The sequence below is a fragment of the Rhinopithecus roxellana genome, chromosome 10 (assembly GCF_007565055.1).
Source record: "Rhinopithecus roxellana isolate Shanxi Qingling chromosome 10, ASM756505v1, whole genome shotgun sequence".
Taxonomy (NCBI): domain Eukaryota; kingdom Metazoa; phylum Chordata; class Mammalia; order Primates; family Cercopithecidae; genus Rhinopithecus; species Rhinopithecus roxellana.
The window spans coordinates 51230070-51247920 of NC_044558.1; the positions used below are offsets into that span (position 1 = coordinate 51230070).

The window sequence follows — 17851 nt, forward strand, 5'->3', positions numbered from 1 at the left end:
TCATACCCTCATTTGAACATAGAATGTAATAAGATAATTTTCAGGCAACCATTTAAGTTAAAAATATGTCACATTTAATGAGTCTTACAGAGATAAATAATCATTTCAGTCACACAAATTTGAATGGGTCTAGAATGTACATGTTAACACTTCATTTTTGCAGCTTAAAGTGACGTACTTTCTGGGCTTATAAACTGTCAGCAACTTAAACTTTCTTCTCATTCAGAAGAAAGCATTTCTACCAGAGGTTGCAATAGTGAAAAATTACATCAGCAATATGATGTGAACTTTATTTCAAACTAAATGAAGTAGCTTCACTTGGAAATTCCATAATTTAGTAAATCTTGCTTTGTGCTTACAAATTCTTATTCAAACAAATCCCCTATTAAGACTCGATTCAAAGCAAATAGCTTAAGATGCTGAATCACTAAAATCATTGAAAGTTCAGTTCTAATTATACTTTTGATTGGTTTTAAGTGACTATAACATAAAAACAGGGTTTTAATATACCAAGACACTATATGTAAAACATTGTGACATGGAGGAATTATTTTCTTAATTCAGGATTCTATTTACTGCAAGAAGCTTACCTCCTGCGTACATAACAGCCAGCATAATGGATGATATCCATGCTATTTCACTGTAGGTAGTGTGGAATATTTGCTGAATTTCTTTGAAGAATACGGTGACGGCTTTGGGGAATGCATATGAAAATCCAATGGAGATAAAAGCTGCTCCAACCACAACCCAGCCCCATCCTCCATCTGGAGGTGGATGCAGAGGTGGGGTACTTGGCATTGGTGGCATTTCTGCTCCTCTAATGAAAATTCAAGTAATCTATATTTAAAAAAATGAAATAACAGTTTAAATTTTATTTCCCCTTTTGTTTACCACTCTTGATAGTCACTAAAATAGTACTTTCTAGTTACAACTACAATATGATTTTTCATGAATATTTTTCACACTCTTCCAGAAAATGAAATTACCAGAAAATGTACAAAAAAAAATCAATGCAAGTTATATACCTTTGATTATTGTGGGCTAAATATTTAAATAATTTAATGTGATTATTGAAACAAAAATTACTCAAAGTGAAGAATTTAGATCTGAACTGAAGTACAATTTTACATTATACATCAGACGGAGCTCTAAGATAGATCTCATACATATTCTACTTCAATCACCAGTTGTTTTAACCTCAATAATTGATAATTTTGGTCTCATTTTTCCTTCCTGCTTAAGGCTAAGCCAAGGAATGAAATGATGGTTGCACAGCATTTTGACATGATCTTTTTTTTTTTTTTTTTAATTGCTTTCTGTTGTCTAGCTTTTTGATGATTGTAGAGATAACTCTAACTCACTTTTTTTTTTTTTGGCGGCGGGGGGGGGGGACGGAGTCTCACTCTGTGGCCCAGGTTGGAGTGCAGTGTCATGATACTGGCTCACTGCAACCTCTGCCTCCCAGGTTCAAGCGATCCTCGTGCCCCAGCCCCCTAGTAGTAGCTGGAATTACAGGCAGGTGCCACTATGCCTGGCTAATTTTTGTATTTTTAGTAGAGATGGGGTTTCGTCACATTGGCCAAGTTGGTCTCAAACTCCTGACCTCAGATGATCCACCCACCTCAGCCTCCCAAAGTGTTGGGATTACAGGCGTGAGCCACCACCTCCGGCCCCCACTATTTTTTAAAAATAAAAATTATATATTTAAGGTGTAAAACGTTTTGTTATACACATTCATAGCAAAAATGATTACGACAGTCAACCTAATTAACATACCTCTCGCCTCACAGAGTTACCGCTTTTCTTTTTTGTGCACAGAACACCTGAAATCTACTCTGTTGGCAAATTACCAGTATACTATACAGTATTACTAACTATACTCACCCAGTAGTTCAAGGCTGCAGTGAGCTCTGATGGAGCCATTGCACTCCATCCTGGGTGACAGAGAGAGGCCCTATCCCTAAAATGTTTTTTAATTAAAATAAAATAGCTAAATAAGACTTTTAATTGCCACAATGATTTGTACAGAAAATATCTCATTTTTAAAAATGTTTTTTATAAATATATTTTACATGTCTTATTTATATACTCATACATCAAAAAATTTAGCTTTTTTATATATTTACTTGTATCTATTATATATTTATGGGGTACAATGTGATGCTTTGATATATGGTTATTTTTTAAAAAGCAGTCTCAAATTACTCTTTTATAGGAAGTAGAGGTATAATTGATAAATGTGCCTACCATTCTATTAGACACTGTAGGTGAAAAAAATTTTAAAAATTGTTAAATGGTATGAAAAAGGCAAATCCTTCTGATTTTCCCAAGAAAATACAATAAAGTAAAATTTAAAGTTATTCCTGACTAAATATACAGATATAAAATATGGCTTTAGATACAGTGGCATTAATTTGATGGAATAGTCTCAAGAGTTCAAATTACTTATCTTATTGAATTAATGCATGATACTCAAAGTAACCTATAATGTAATCTATAAGTATACAAAAATGGATAAGGGGATCTCACTCAATAAATATTGTGTACTTATTATGCTAAATACAAGCTTTTTATTTTCAGTAAGTATTCAATTTAGTTTCAATAAAAGCCTTTTCTGGTATTTTTTTGTATTTTTAAAATGTCACAAATTTCAGAAATATTAAGAAGCCTTACCCAAGTAAAACAGTAATGGAAGGGACTGGATTTCACTAATCACTGCTGACTTTACAGGTAATATAAATAGAATTAGAAATAAGACTACTGAGTAATGTAATTTAGGGAGACAAAAAGCAAGCAAAAAAATCGTTGGCATTTTTATTACAGCTTCTCTGCATATCTATAGTATTCTTATTGATCAAAATGGTCACAGGCATCTGATTTTCAAAAAATGAATAAAATAACTTGCAATATTTTATTTTATAGGTATACATTTGTATGTTAGAAGCCTACAAAAAAATGTCATGGAAACTATAGTGACAAGGTCAAATGAAAGGCTTTAACCACAAACAAATAATGCACATAATGTAGAGCCTAGTCAATTACAGTAATCGAGGCAAAGCCACTTCTATAAGTTAATGTCATGCAAATGCTAAAATTGCTAAAATCAACCCAAAATACCACACCTCTCAATAATTATTTTGAGATGGTTTGTAGTCTTCAGCATGTGTACAGCTTGCTTTTGCAATCATTTTTGCTTTCTTAGAAACATAAAAATTACCTGTCTTCTATCTATCAATTCGTCTATTAATTGGGAGATAAATTTATTTCTCCTTGGTCTTCAGTTAACCTAACATGATGACTTTACACCACATGTGAATTGGAAATAGTATCTTTGGAAGATGTATAATATTTAAGGAAAAAAGAAAAGGAAATAAATATTGTAAGTGTTAGTGAAACCAGTTGAAAATAGCAAATGATCTTTGAAAGTTGTCTAAAGTATCTGAATCTATATATTACTAAATTTTATTATCATATTTTAAAGTATCTATTTTATTGCTTGAAAATTTAAAAAAGAAACCATAGACGAATACTGAGGAAATACCAAAGGACATTTATGTGGTAAACTACTCTTTGTTGTATAATTAGCATGTAAAAACAGTTATGGGGCTTAAACTCTGCAGTTTTCCTGCTTGCATAAAGAAAAGTAAACCATCTTTTATAACTAATTCATGAGTTTAAACTATTGTAGTTTTTATCACATCTGCTATAGTAAACATTCAGAAATACAACTGGATGATTTATTTTTTACTCACTTCAAAGATCATAAATAACATTTCTAAGTAATCTTAAACCCATATTTTAAAATAATAATATCAATACAAATATTATAATTCATTAATATTCAAATCATGTTATAAATATGGGATTTCCATTTTACAGACAGGAAACTATGCCCACAGGAAAGTAAAGAGGTGTGTGTAGACTCACACAATAAACAGGTGTCAACACTAGTATAAATTCTATGAATTAGAATTTTCTCAGCATTTAAATATGCTCCACCTTAAGAAATGGAACACTCTTATACTAAAATAATTTGAACTTACAGACTCTTTAAAAGCATTCTACTTGGTTTGCTCCTATACAAAGAATAAAATAGAAAAGAGAATGTATACACACACACACACACACACATATACACAATTCTATTTTCTAAAATTCTAGTTTATTGTGAAATTGTACATTTAAGCCTATTTTCCTTTACATGGTTTCATCTTGTGGCATGAAAATTAAGCATAAGAGCTTCAAATGCTACAAATACCGGCTCCATCATTTACTTTGTAACACTTAGTAAAGTAATAAAACTGAGTCTGTGGTGTCATCTGTAAAAACAGGATAATAACTATATTTAGTTTATAAGGTAATTAAGAGCATTGACAGAAGACTACATGTAAATGGCATGACTAATATGTACTAGACAAATTTACCTATCATTATCCTAATTTTTATTAAAATTATACATAAAATGACAATGAGTGAAGATCTTAAAATTACATTTTTAGAGAGAAAAATTATATATGTGGCTTTTGAAATTCCATGTCTTTTATTACATTTAATGTAGAAGCTATAACTTTTAAAGCCAAATCTTAAAGTGAAATTTGCATGACAATCTCGAGTGTCAAAAAAAATTGCATGAAGAGTACCTACCTCACAAGAGTAGTGTAAGAATTAAATGAAATAGTGTGTGCTTGCCTCAGGTTAGTGATCTGCACATAGTTCAGTGTTCAATAAACCATAGTTTAGGTTGAATGTGAAATCCTCCAGAATTTCTCTAAAAATATTAAATAATTTTAGGATCTTCAGAAAATAGCAATAGCCATTTTTAATCTAATCACCTCTGTGTGTCCCTCTCTGACCACATCGCTCTTTCTCTACCAAAAGGCAACAACTATCCCAAATTGTATGATGGCTTTTAAGTTAATTTTATTTATACTTTTACCATATATGTATGTGTGTATATGTTATATATTCCTAAATTTATGTATAATACATAAACTAAATATATTATACATAAAATTTTCATTACCTAAAATATATATAGATCAGTCAATATTTAATTCTTAACAATAATTAATAACAATATTTAATAAAATTATTAATATTTCAAGTATATATTACATTGTATACATTATATGCATATAATAATATGCATATGACATATGTAATCTTGGAAACAGTTTTTTAATTTAATATTATAATTTTAGATTTAGACATGATGTACAGAGACTTATAAATCTCATGTCACAGAGTACAGTTGATTCTCATTATTCATGGAAGCTGTGTTCTATAAAGTCACCATGAACACTGAATTACCAAATGCTGAACCGCTGCACATAGTAGAAAAACAAGGTTAGGTTTTTGTGAGACTCTGATCACATTTTTATCAACCAATCAATACAAAACCTTGTTTTACGTGTGTTTCTGTTTAAAGACACCTTACTTAATACATATTGCTGATTCATTGACACTGAACTTAACAGTGAATAGCGCCGTAACTCATGTCTGAATGAAGCTTATCCAACACAAATATTTTTTCTATAAGACACTTCACAGTTTTCTCGTACGGAGGAATGCTAGACAGCACTTCAGCATTGCTATTAGGGAATCTTTTAAATAGCAAGATCACCAACAAAAAGCACAAAATGTGAAAAACATGGCATTAGACTATAAAAAGAATACTGGTTTACAGTATGAGAACTTAACCCAGAAGGCAGGGTCTTGCCTTGTTTGACCTCTGCTGGGAATGTAAGTGTTGCATAACAACTTTTTTTGCTGTTCTGTGCATGTCAGCAAATGATTGCAAAAGTGCTGTGAATCACAAATTTCTGTGGATATGCAAATTTACAAATATGGAATCACTCATAATAAGGATTGACCATACGTCATTTCTGAATATACATGTGTATGTATCTATATTTATATGTAACCCATACCTAAGTATATATAAAGATTTGAACTGTCTCCAGTTAGATGTCGTTATGCTCCTGTGAACATTCCTGTACTTTTCTTTCTTGGGGAATTTGTGCAAACAATTCTGCAGAGATACGGGATGGGAATTACAGAAGATTTATTGTAGAAATTTACACTGAAAGAAGCAGTGCATAAGAGTTCTCCTTGCCACATATCCTGACCAATGCATAATTTTTAATTTTTTTCTAATGCAGTAGACATGAACAAATTCAGTGTGCTTTTAATTTGCATTCTGTGATTACTAATACTTTTGAGTATCTTTTCATGTAGTTAGAGCCATTCTGTTCTTTAAACACCAGTTCTTGTAGTTTACTAGTTATGCTTATACCAATGGAAGAAAGCTTCCAACTTGTCCTTCTAAAATTTGGACACTTATGCATCATATTTCTACTTCAGTAATTACCCTACAAATTTAGAATACATTTTCACTTAAAGATTAAAATAAGTAACTATTATTTGCCAATGATATAAATATTAATTAGTAATTTAAAAATCTAAAAAATAAAAAATACATAAAAAAATATAAATCACCCACAATCCTAACACTAGAGTAAACTATTATAGACATACTGGTGAATATATTCTGCTATATATACTCTGCTATAGCTTCAGTTATATATGTTTACATAATACATTTTATCCAATTGAAAATCACAACAATTTTAAGTTATATCAAAATTATATGTATAAATATGTACTAAAAGAAAACAACTTCCAACACATTAAGTATTGCTAAATATTTTCACAATCGGATTATGATTCTTCTGAATCGCTTTTTGAATCACAGTTTGCTATAGCTGTGTTTTCTTACACAATATCCTCCTCCGGCCTATAAAGAGCATCCACGGTTTGGCATTTCTACAGAGTACTCCATTACTGTCTCTAGGAATTTCTTTCAAGCTGCTTACGCCACTTTAAATTTTGACACTGATGTTCTTCGTCTTACCAGAAAATATCAACAGAAGATATTCAGTGAACAGACTTATATTCCTTCCTCTAATGGTCCACAAATGGTTTATTGACTGAAATATCAGAAGACTGAAATTGTCCAATCATGATCAGAAACAATCACTAAAATGTGCATAGGCACAGGCCATGACTCTGCCATTCCTGCCACCTTAGCAACAATGATCATAAAATGTCATCCAGTGTAAGACATCCTGACTTCAAAGATGTTAAAATGTGAAATACGTGCTTCTTAGAATTGAAGAAACAACAAATACGTAAATATTTACCTGTATATATGTATATTCAATGTGTGTATATATTTATGTATATAAATTTAATTAAAATGTGCTGTTTAGAAGTACAGTTCTAAGATTTGAATTTCTCATTTATTTGGATTTCTTTAAAAATCATAAATAGTTGTATAATCAGGTTTAACAATATTTCACTGGTTAATATTCTCTAAAGTATTTCATAAAAAATTCAGGACTGTTTAGATTCTTACCTTATCTCAATATTATAAGCTATTATAATAAGTACTTTTCTTATAGTTCTGATTTCAATTTGAATCATAGGAAAACACAGATTTCTCCAAATTCCTCATTCTCCCAATGAGTAATTTGGAAACAGCTACAATATTTTTGCCTTCAAATAACATTTCCACTGATTTATTCACTACCCATCTTTCCCATCAGATTCTAAGATAACAAGGCAGTTACTGTATCCCAAGTTCTCAGTATAGTTATTAGCATATAATAGGGTAAATAAAAGACAAATTGATCAATAAATAGCTATAAATATTTGAACTTGGAAAAAAAAATTTCACCCATTATGCCATCTGCTGTCATTTTATCTCTGTAAGTATGAAGTTTCAGGTTTTGTTTTGTAACAAAGTTAAAGAGAAATAAATCAGAATAAAATGTTAGGCCCCTATATGTTTGTTTGAGGCAGACTTTTTTTTAACAGTCCTTTCTAGAGAGGGGCAGCAATCTCAAGGCAAATGCTGGTAGCAATTATGGTATAAGTGCCTGAGAAGAGGTTGGCTTTAGATGACATCCTAAATGAAAAGGAAAGGAGTATTTGCTAAATGTATCTTGACTATGGTATATACAAGCAAATGATGAGGCCATCATCCAAATTCAGAAAAAGACTAAAAAAACAGAAGCATCGGAAAAACTGAAAGAAGTAAAAATGGATAGTAATAGCATACACTACCAGCCCTTTCCTTTGACTCCTCCCATTTTTCTATCTCAAACACACATACACATGTGCATCCACATGTGTGTGCACATGCACACAACTACATATTCACCTCCTCTAAGTATCAATCATATCCCTAGACATATTTTAATGCACAAATGTTCTTTCTTTAACAATTCTGAATGACAATAGGTGACCTGCACATCAGCCTTCCATAGATAATCAATTGTTTCACATTTCTCTAGATTCCAGTCTGAAGGAATATCACCTAGGAATTCTGATTTATATTCCCTATTAAATTCATGTTTTTCTAATGTACTGAATGTTCATTCTCTGAATTGTCAACTACTTAAATTGTTTCTGCTTTGTTATAAAAGTGAAGCTATTTTCTTAGATGCTACACAAATCATTCCTTTCAAAAGTATACTTGCCTTTAAATAAAAAACATATGATTAAGCATTTTTTCTCCTCAATCTTTTCTGTTTTTGCATTACTTTTTCCCCACAGTTCATCAATTTATTTCTCATTTATATGATATTTTACTCTCTGTTTTCAGCATATTTCCTTGATTTGAATGATAACTGTGGGCTCCAGGGTGCAAGGCGCCACTCATATACTTCTTCATTTTCTTATCTACTACTTCTTTTGTTTTTCTTTATATGAAATGACATCTTATGAACTCTTAACAGATCCATTAGAAAACGGACCCAGAACCAATCAGTTTCAAATATTCTAATTCCAACATTGTTACGTCTGCCTTATTAGTGACTCTTGAGTTGACCAATTGCCTTATTAGTGACTCTTGAGTTGACCAATTGTCAAGATCCAAGTCATACACACTCATTGGCTTCATGCCTTTTTTTCCTATGCTCAATTCTATAATATTTTAATACAATTTATATCAGTTGTGTCTTATTTCTTTTAACAAGCACAACTTGTAAGCATAGCCAAGAAAAACAGAGTTAAAAGCATAGTTTTACCTGTTGATAGACGTCCACTTGAATAGATTTCTTTGGATTATATGTAGAATCTTTAGGCCTAGTCACTAAACCTTGAAGTGTGATATTTGAAGGTATTACAAACGAAGAGAGGTAGAGTAGATTTTGGATTATCTGAAGAAATAGAAAAACAAATCGTTACATGCATATTTGAATTCAGTAAGCTGAGTTAGAGCCACTGCCTTTAAATCACCTCAATAAAATTTGAACATCTTTTAATATTTAGCAAAATTGAATACATCTTTGTCAATATAATAATAGAACTAAGATATGACTAAAATGACCAAACATGGCATGAGAAAAAAAAAAATAAAAAGTATAAGATTAAAAAAATCAGGTTTTGTTAAAAAAAAAAATGTAGATTACAAGCCTATGATTATAAGAAAGAAAATTCTTATTGGCATTCACTATCTGTCACTTAAATAATTCCCTATACTCATTTAAATAATTTTCTCTAAAATTCAATTAAATAAATTAAATATCCATTGACAATGAAAATAAAAAATTGAAATATAATTATTAGAAATACTGTCAGTAATATACATGGCTTATAACAAGACAGACTGGGTTTTAGGAAAGAAACAAATTATTTTAGAGATCTTGTGATTTAGAATTCAAACTTCCTAATCAAATCGGAGTGACAGAAAAATATGCTAAATCTCTAATCCATCAGATATCTTTGTTCCAATTTAAATATGCTGCTGAATATATAGAATTTAGTACCTAAGAGTTTGTTTTGTTTGGACCAAGGCTTTCTTTCCCTAGATCAAAACTAAGAAAAATGTCAATACCTTCATTAAATACCCAGTGTCTGCCTTATATCCAGGGCCACCTATTCTAAAGTGCTGAACAAAGGCAACATAGCCACCAGGTCAAATGAGGTTTGTATGAGAGTATGTAGGAAGTGTGATCTGTATGCCAAGTCCATGAGAAATGGCGGGTGGGTGGGGACTAGGAAGAAGATGAGTAAAGAGGCTTAAAAGTCATGAATAAACACTGAGAAATTCATAAGGATGGAACTAAAGGTCTAACTTGTGCTAGGAATGAAGAGTTCACACTAAATGGGTCTCCTGGGCCTGGGATTACAGCAGTTAGAAGAGGCACATACATCAGCTCTGGTCCTATCGGGAGCCTTCTGACCCATCTGCTGCTTTTTAAAGCTAGGTAGTTTGAGAATAGCAGCTCCATCCCACCCCAAGCAATCAGCTCATCCAAAGGTAGAAAACCTTTATATTTTGAAGAAATTATTTTATATCTATTTCCTCTGGCAGGGAGAACTTCCCTGGCTTCTAGGCAAAGCCTCAGAAGAGAACCTGAGGCATATCTAAAAATTAGGTTCTGATCTTCCAGTCTATGTGCTTAATTATACCCATAATTTATACAGGCTCCATGTGGCAACCCTCCAAAAAAATTTTAAAAAATATATAATTTATGCAGGCCAGCTTAGGGACCAGATAAAAGAGACCTTGACATGTCCAAATTCTATATGCTCATCAACATTTCTGTGAAATTTCACAGCACCTTAACTTAATTGGCCCATTTTCTTCCAGAAAGACTAACTCACATCTAGACTTCCTTTCAACAAATGAGCAAATAATTCAGGAAGACTCTGCTTGATAGTTATATCTATATAAATCTATGTTGCATCCTTTTCTTTACATATATTAAACTATCATCATATATTTCAATTAAACTATCATCATATATTTCATATACATTTATGCAGATATATTTATACAATGCATTTACTAATCTTTAGTTTTAAAAATGAAAGGTAGTGTTTTAGTGGAAACATTAAAGATGAGGAAGCATAGAAGCAGAGAATAGTATGTTGTTTCCAGGTACTAAAAGAGGAAAATGGGGAGGAATTAGTCAAAGAAACAAAGATAAAATTATGCAAGATGAATAGATCTTAGAGATCTACTGTACAGCATAGTACCTTTAGTTAACAATACTCTATTGAACACTTAAACCATGTGGTATGAAGGTAGATCTTATGTTGTTTTCTGTTCAGAATGTAACAATAATAAATAAAGAAGGCAGGAGCAACCTTTTGGGGGTGGACATATTTAAGGCATAGATTGTAGTGATGGTTTCATGGGTGTACACTTATCTCCAAACTAACCAGGTTGTACACATTATAGACAGCTTTTTTGTATGTAAATCATACCCCATTAAAGTGGTTTAAAAGTTTTTTTAAAAAAGGTAGTGTTTTAGAGTTTGTGTGTCTGACTACAAAGCCTGTAGAAAACCAACAATCCTTAAGCCAATGAGAAAGCTTTCCTTCAATTTGGAAAAACCATTATTTAGAGGACTGCTTCTTGAAGTCCAAGTAGGCATAAGCTTATTCCCCTTACAAAAGTAGCTTTAATTATTATAGCCAGAAGTTGGGCTTTGCCATCTGCTAATTTTGTTCCTTAGTAATCACTCATATGCCATATGTTTTATGATGGGCTTTACTTATAACAGGGTGCATAAAAAATAAAAAAATGTTTTAGAGCTTTTTATTTTTCTAAAAATGCAAATAACTTACTTTCTTAATCCCATGAACTCCAGGGAACTGGTATTTTGAATCACGTTTTATAGACAAGGGCATAAATGATCAGAATTGCAAAGTGACTTTTCTAAGTAAAATGTCTAGTAGGTGACCAAACTGCTACCACAACTAGTATTTTTTTATTAGGGCCTTTGTTGCTGATTCTATTATAACACAACATGAAAGCTAACTCTTTCTGCATACAATTATACTCCTTTGGTTTTATTCCTCTGGGAATTTCCAAATTTCAGTTCTTGTACATGTCTATTCTGATGGTATTGTTCATTAGAATTCATATTCTTATCTTTGGAATTCAAAAACTACAACTATCCTTCAAAGTCTTTTGAAATTCATCATCTTCCCAGCTCATTTACACCTGTGCTTTCCACAATGTTTGTGAATATATAGGCTCCAATATAATATCACCGTTTACAAGAGTAACCTGCAAGTGTTTTTCAACAATATATGTGGTGGGATGAACTGAAGCCCCAAAACTTTGCCTTTCCTTTTAGAATCAATACCAGCTGATTAAACTATGGAAAAAATATGTAAGACATAGGAGTAATGAAACTATCACTGATGATCCATGGCTAGACTATAATGTTACATTCAAGGCTCTTTCAGTCACATAAAGTATTAGAATGTTCCTTTATTTTGTGAAAAATCTTTCTTCAACTTCCAAAACCTAAACCAGCATGCTTCCATTCTATGAAGTCTTATCAATATCCCATGCTATCCAGAAGTTTATATTTCAAAATACAGTCTAGAAATAATGGTCTCAGCAAACTAGTCCCAAAATAATCAATAGTTCTTAGACTATTTTTTTCACTATAAATTCCTCTAGAAGCCCTATAGTTAAAGCATGAGTTTTTCTCTACATCCTACTTATAAAGTGTTTATAAGTAGTAAGTTATATCATGTTTTCACCTAAATGAATTAATTTGTTCTCAAAGAATGATTGTCTGGTTTTTTAGCTATTTCCTTTTTTTATACAAAAGGATATAGCAACATCAAATTAATGTACAATGTTTAAGTTTAGGTGACAACTCACCCAATTTTACAACATAAATTAAATTGAACCAAATCTTTTCTTTTCCAACATGTAATTAAATTAAAATTGGACTCTAATCCCGAGAGGCTATTTTATTCTTCAAAGTGGACCATCTCGTAAATCCTATTGACTAATTTACTTTGACATCTAGACAAGAGAGATATCAATAGTGCATAGCTCACAAAATGTCAGTAACACAAAACCTGTTTTTAGACTAAACTATTGCAGTGGTTAAATGACTCTGAGAATGCTAATTGGCAATAAGGATCAAACTAACTAAAAATGCTTTATAATGGAAAAGTTAGAAAAAAATAATATAAACCAGTATGTAATTATCTATGAAGAATTGGAAGTGGACCTCCCATACCAAACAATTCCCCTGATTTCTAACACAGGTTGAACATCCCCAAATCCAAAAATCAAAAAAATTATGCTTCAAAATCCAAAACTTTTTGAGTGCCTATGTGACATCACAAGTGAAAAATTCCACAGCTGACCTGCTTACAAGCATTTCAGATGAGATATACTCAGACTGTAGAATTATGTGTAAAACAGTTATAATAGGTTTAATGCCAGCTATGTACAGGTTTGGATCCCCAGAACTTGTAATGTTACCTTATATGGCAAAAGATGTGTATAAATTAAGGCTGTTGAGAGAAAATCTTATCCTGGATTACCCAGGTGGGCCCTAAATGAAATCACATGTATCCTTATAACAAAAAGAGACAGAGGGAGTTCAGAGACAGACACACAGAAAGCAAGATGCAGAGAGGAGATGTGATGTGAAGATGGAGGCCCAGCAGAAAGTGATGTGACCACAAGCCAAGGAATGCCAGCTGCCACGAGAAGCTAGAAGAAGCATGGAACAGAGTCTCCCACAGGACCTTTATAAGGAATGTGGTTCTTCATCTTGATGTCCAGAAATACTAAGAATACAGTTCTATTGTTTTAAGCCACCAAGTTTGTAGTAGTTTGTTACGAATGCCCTAGGAAACTAGGATAGCAGTAGTGGTGACTCATTTATAAAAGCCATTAACCAAGCAACTGCACTACAAAGATGTTTTTCTTGTAGGCACAATTGCACAGGTATGCAAAGACACATGATGTCCAGGGCAACATCATTTATCACTGTGGCAAACTGAAAGTCATTAGAAAATGTATAAATTGTACATTTATAAAAAAGTATTAATATCATATAACTATAAAATGAATAGGCAGATGTACACACACTGATATGGCTGAAATGTTGCTGAAAGTGTAATAAATGAAAAAGTAAGATGTAGAACAGAATATAATTATTTTAAATTGTATACACAGAAAGACTACTTAGGTTGAGAAAAGAAAACTAGCTCAGAGCAATATAAGCTATATGAAGTATCGAAATTTATCAGGCCCAGAAAGACAGGAGTATCGAGACTTCAGTCAGCCCAGCCCCTCTTCCCCACCCATGCCTGGAGGCAATTGTTCAAAGTAATTTTGTTCTTGACCAGCTGCTTCATCCATTATCTTCACGTTCTGGAGTTTGTAATACAAAACAAACAAACAAAAACAATATACAGCCAATCAATAGCTGATGTTATTTTAATGTAATTTTTTTGCAAACAACTCAAGAACCCCCTCTTCTTTTCCTTTAAAAATTCACTTGTAGACTACCACTAATTGGAGTGTATATTCAGGGCAACTGAATCGATGCTCCAGAGCTGCAATTCACAAGCTTGGTCCAAATAAACTTCCTATGCATATTAATTTTGTCTCAGCTTCTTCCTTTAGTGAGATAATACACATACATTTACATATCTATACAAATTATGCCTTTGGAAAGTGACCATGTGGGATTTATATATTTTTGAAATGTTTAAATGTTATATAATGAGTAAATCTTATGTTTCTATTAAAAACTTGAAAATACAAAAATGTTGAAATACAAAACTTTAGAATGCAAATATAAATATATTTCCTTACATGTTTACTTGGTTGTGAGTTGTACTTCTGTTCATAATAAATATAAAATTTTCTTACTTTTTTCTAATGTTTTTCTCCTTGTAGCTAAATTTCTGTCATACTTAAGAGAAATCGATCCTTGCTTATAGATATTATCTAGTTGTTACAGAAAATCAGAATATGCAACCCCAGAATATGATTCTTTAGCTTAAGGATACTTTGAGCTGATTATTTTGAGAACCATCAGACACAGGAGAAGCTCTGAAAGTCAAGTCACCCTTTTGTAAGGGAAATTTATATCTATAAAGGAAATTTCTATTTTTAATGGTGTCTCCCTCTCTGCACCAGTAAGAGAGGAACAACTAATTCACTAGAGACTTATCAAAAGAGAAGGCATGGACTTAATCTGTGTAACAAACCTTATCATTGTTTATCTGGTTTTCCTAGGCATCTCCACATAACTGGCCCTTCCCACACCTTTCTTTCTTTTAATTAGTGGACAATAGTATTTAAGCCTGAATTCAAATCTGCCTCCTTGAGATTTACTCGTTTTTCTGGGTATCTCACAAGTATAATGAGGCATATACTTTAATAAACTTCCTTTTGTTTTTCTCTTGTTAATCTGCATTTAGTTACTGGGGTCGCAGCTAAGAACTCAGAAAGTATAGAAAGAAATTATTTTTTTCTTCCCTTACATGGGAAGCCTGAACAGTGCTGAATATCATGCCCCTTCCTCAAAAGGGAGTCAGCCCAAACTTTTAAGTCTGATTTTCATGTCCTTTAGGGGAAAATTTATCTGGGAGTTTTACATGTTAGCATGTGTGCAGTCTTTTCTTCTCTCCCAGAGAGAAATTGTGTATATGGCTCTACAGTGAAAGAGGATGGCAACAATCATTCTGTGTACATCCTGTTTTGTTTGTCTTTTTCTCCTTCTAAAGTTTTTAAAGCCACAGAGTCCTTTCTAGGAACGAAATCTTACTCAGAATCCTACTACGCAAACCAGCTACTCTGGTTTATGGGATCGGGAGTGTCATAGAGAGCCTGGAACTCCACTTATCGGCATCCCCTGACTCCTGAAATTATCCTTGGTTCTTCCTAAAAAGTTTAGAATTCCTTAGAGCATAGCTGGGAAGCCACTTATAATACTTTTCTTACCTCTCAACTTAGGAAAAAAACAGAATTATATGTAAGAGATTTTTGATCCTCCATTTTGCATTAGTCTCCGAAGATTCTCTGGTGTTTTGGTTATTTTCTCAATTTGAAAGCATTAGATCATTAACTGGCACCACAAAAGAGGAGGTAAAGAAAAATCCCTGGATACTTCTGGGAAGATTACATGGCCAAAGAATATCTTTCTGACTTTTATATTAAAATGTCCATTTTAAAAAATCAAATTAAAAAACCCACAGGATCTCCTGATGTCAATGATGAGATTCAGAAAGATGTTAGAATCCCTAAAGTTTCTAAATAATACAGTATTACTGAGGCAGGATTAAGAAAAGTACCACAGCAAGGTGAACCAACCTGGCCACACACATTGAGAAACAGGGTCTTCCATTTCACCAGGACATAAGTTTCCCTGATCTATGGACTCCTCCGCCCACCTGGGGGCAGAAGCTTCCTTGTGAACCACTGCTCTTCAGAATCCTGAACATATTTAGTTCCATCTATGACATATCTCTTTGTCACTCAACACTTTGTCAGCTATAGTCTCATGATTCTATGACCCCTTCCCCTAGTTCCCATGAGTAATCATACTCATAATATGGAAAAACTAACCTAAATGCCAACTCGGAGAAGTAGTTGCATATGTTACTGTCATCCATTTGATAAACTATTATATATACATTAAATAATGATTATGAAAGCTATATAATAAAAAGGGAAGTATTTGTTATATAATTTTTAGTTTAAAAATACTGTAGAAACCTGTATGATAGCATAATTCCAAAATGTGATAAAAGATACATGTAAAAAAACATAAACATAGGCTATAGAATTAGCATAAGGATTGCAGAAAAAATCATAATTCCTTAATTATGTTAAGTTGGTATAATACCACTATAACATGATAATATATAAAGTACTTAAATTAATATTACACATTTACTTATTTGCCCTAATTTTGATTTTTATGTCTGCTTTGAAAAATAGGTTTAACTAGTCCACAACTGATTCAAATATAGTTTTTGTAAGGCAATACAATGAAACTGGAAGCTGCATTTTATTTAGAGATCTTACCTACATTTTTTTAACTTTCACCTTTTTTGTTTTATATTGATGTTTTTAGTCATACCTAAATGAAATTACGAGACTCCTGCATAATTGTAAAGGGGATACCCACAGACAGTCACCACACAAAAATTTAGATATAAATAACATTTGCTGATTACCAATTGCCTGTATATATATGTATCATTGTTGCCACCTGTTATGGTACAGGTAAGTATCAATAAGCAAGACACTTAACAATTTAATACACATTTTCTCATAATACTATCTTTTGGCTACTGTCTTCATTTGGCAGGCAATGAAAATAAAGTTCAAAGATACCAAATATCTTGATTAAAGTCTGAAAGTCTACCACAGTATTTGTCTCACTCTAGAACTATGCTCTTAATGAATGAAAAGCCATATACTTCCTACCAACTTATTATCTTTCATTCATGAACTCCTTAAAGTGGTCATATTACCACTCCTTCTCCACTCTCCTGTATTTTGCTTGTTCTAATACTTGCTTTCTTCATGGTCACTTGCCAGGTTTTCTGCCTCCACCATTCCAGCTATGTGCTTCCCCAATGACCTCAGGAGACACTCAATTAGTTGGTAATTGCCAAAACAAGAAGAGAAAATGAAAGCTGAAACCCATAGAATATTAATCTATCCACTGGATTCAGAAAATAATACCAATAATCAGGATTATGAAAGATCCATGTTGAAGGGAAGGACTGTAGAATTCATAGGAACATAATAAAGTTACCAGATCTTTATTCTACCATACACTTACAAGTGAATTGAATTGGTAGATTTTATTTTTGTTAATACTTATTTGTCCCCTACTCATACTTGTCATATTTCTCTGTAGGCAAAGTATAGTTCCTATTCATTGACTTTAGGTTTGGACATGTGACTTCCTTTTGTTAATGGAATGTAAGTCAATGCAGTGTAGGTCACGTCCAAGAGTATGTTTAAAATGTGTTTGCATATTTTGCC

General features: G+C 32.3%; 1 protein-coding gene across 9 annotated transcripts in view; it reads right to left on the reverse strand.

Annotated features, from left to right (window-relative positions):
- SLC16A7 (solute carrier family 16 member 7) overlaps positions 1-17851 on the reverse strand; it is a 169352-nt gene that overhangs the window by 64400 nt on the left and 87101 nt on the right. For all 9 annotated transcript variants that reach the window (XM_010358587.2, XM_010358588.2, XM_030939802.1 and 6 more), the window contains 2 exons: positions 9093-9224; positions 591-837 (listed from right to left, as the gene is read on the reverse strand). In XM_010358587.2, the coding sequence (XP_010356889.1) occupies positions 591-807 (217 nt within the window). In that variant the 5' untranslated portion in view covers positions 808-837; positions 9093-9224. The remainder of the gene's footprint in view (positions 1-590; positions 838-9092; positions 9225-17851) is intronic.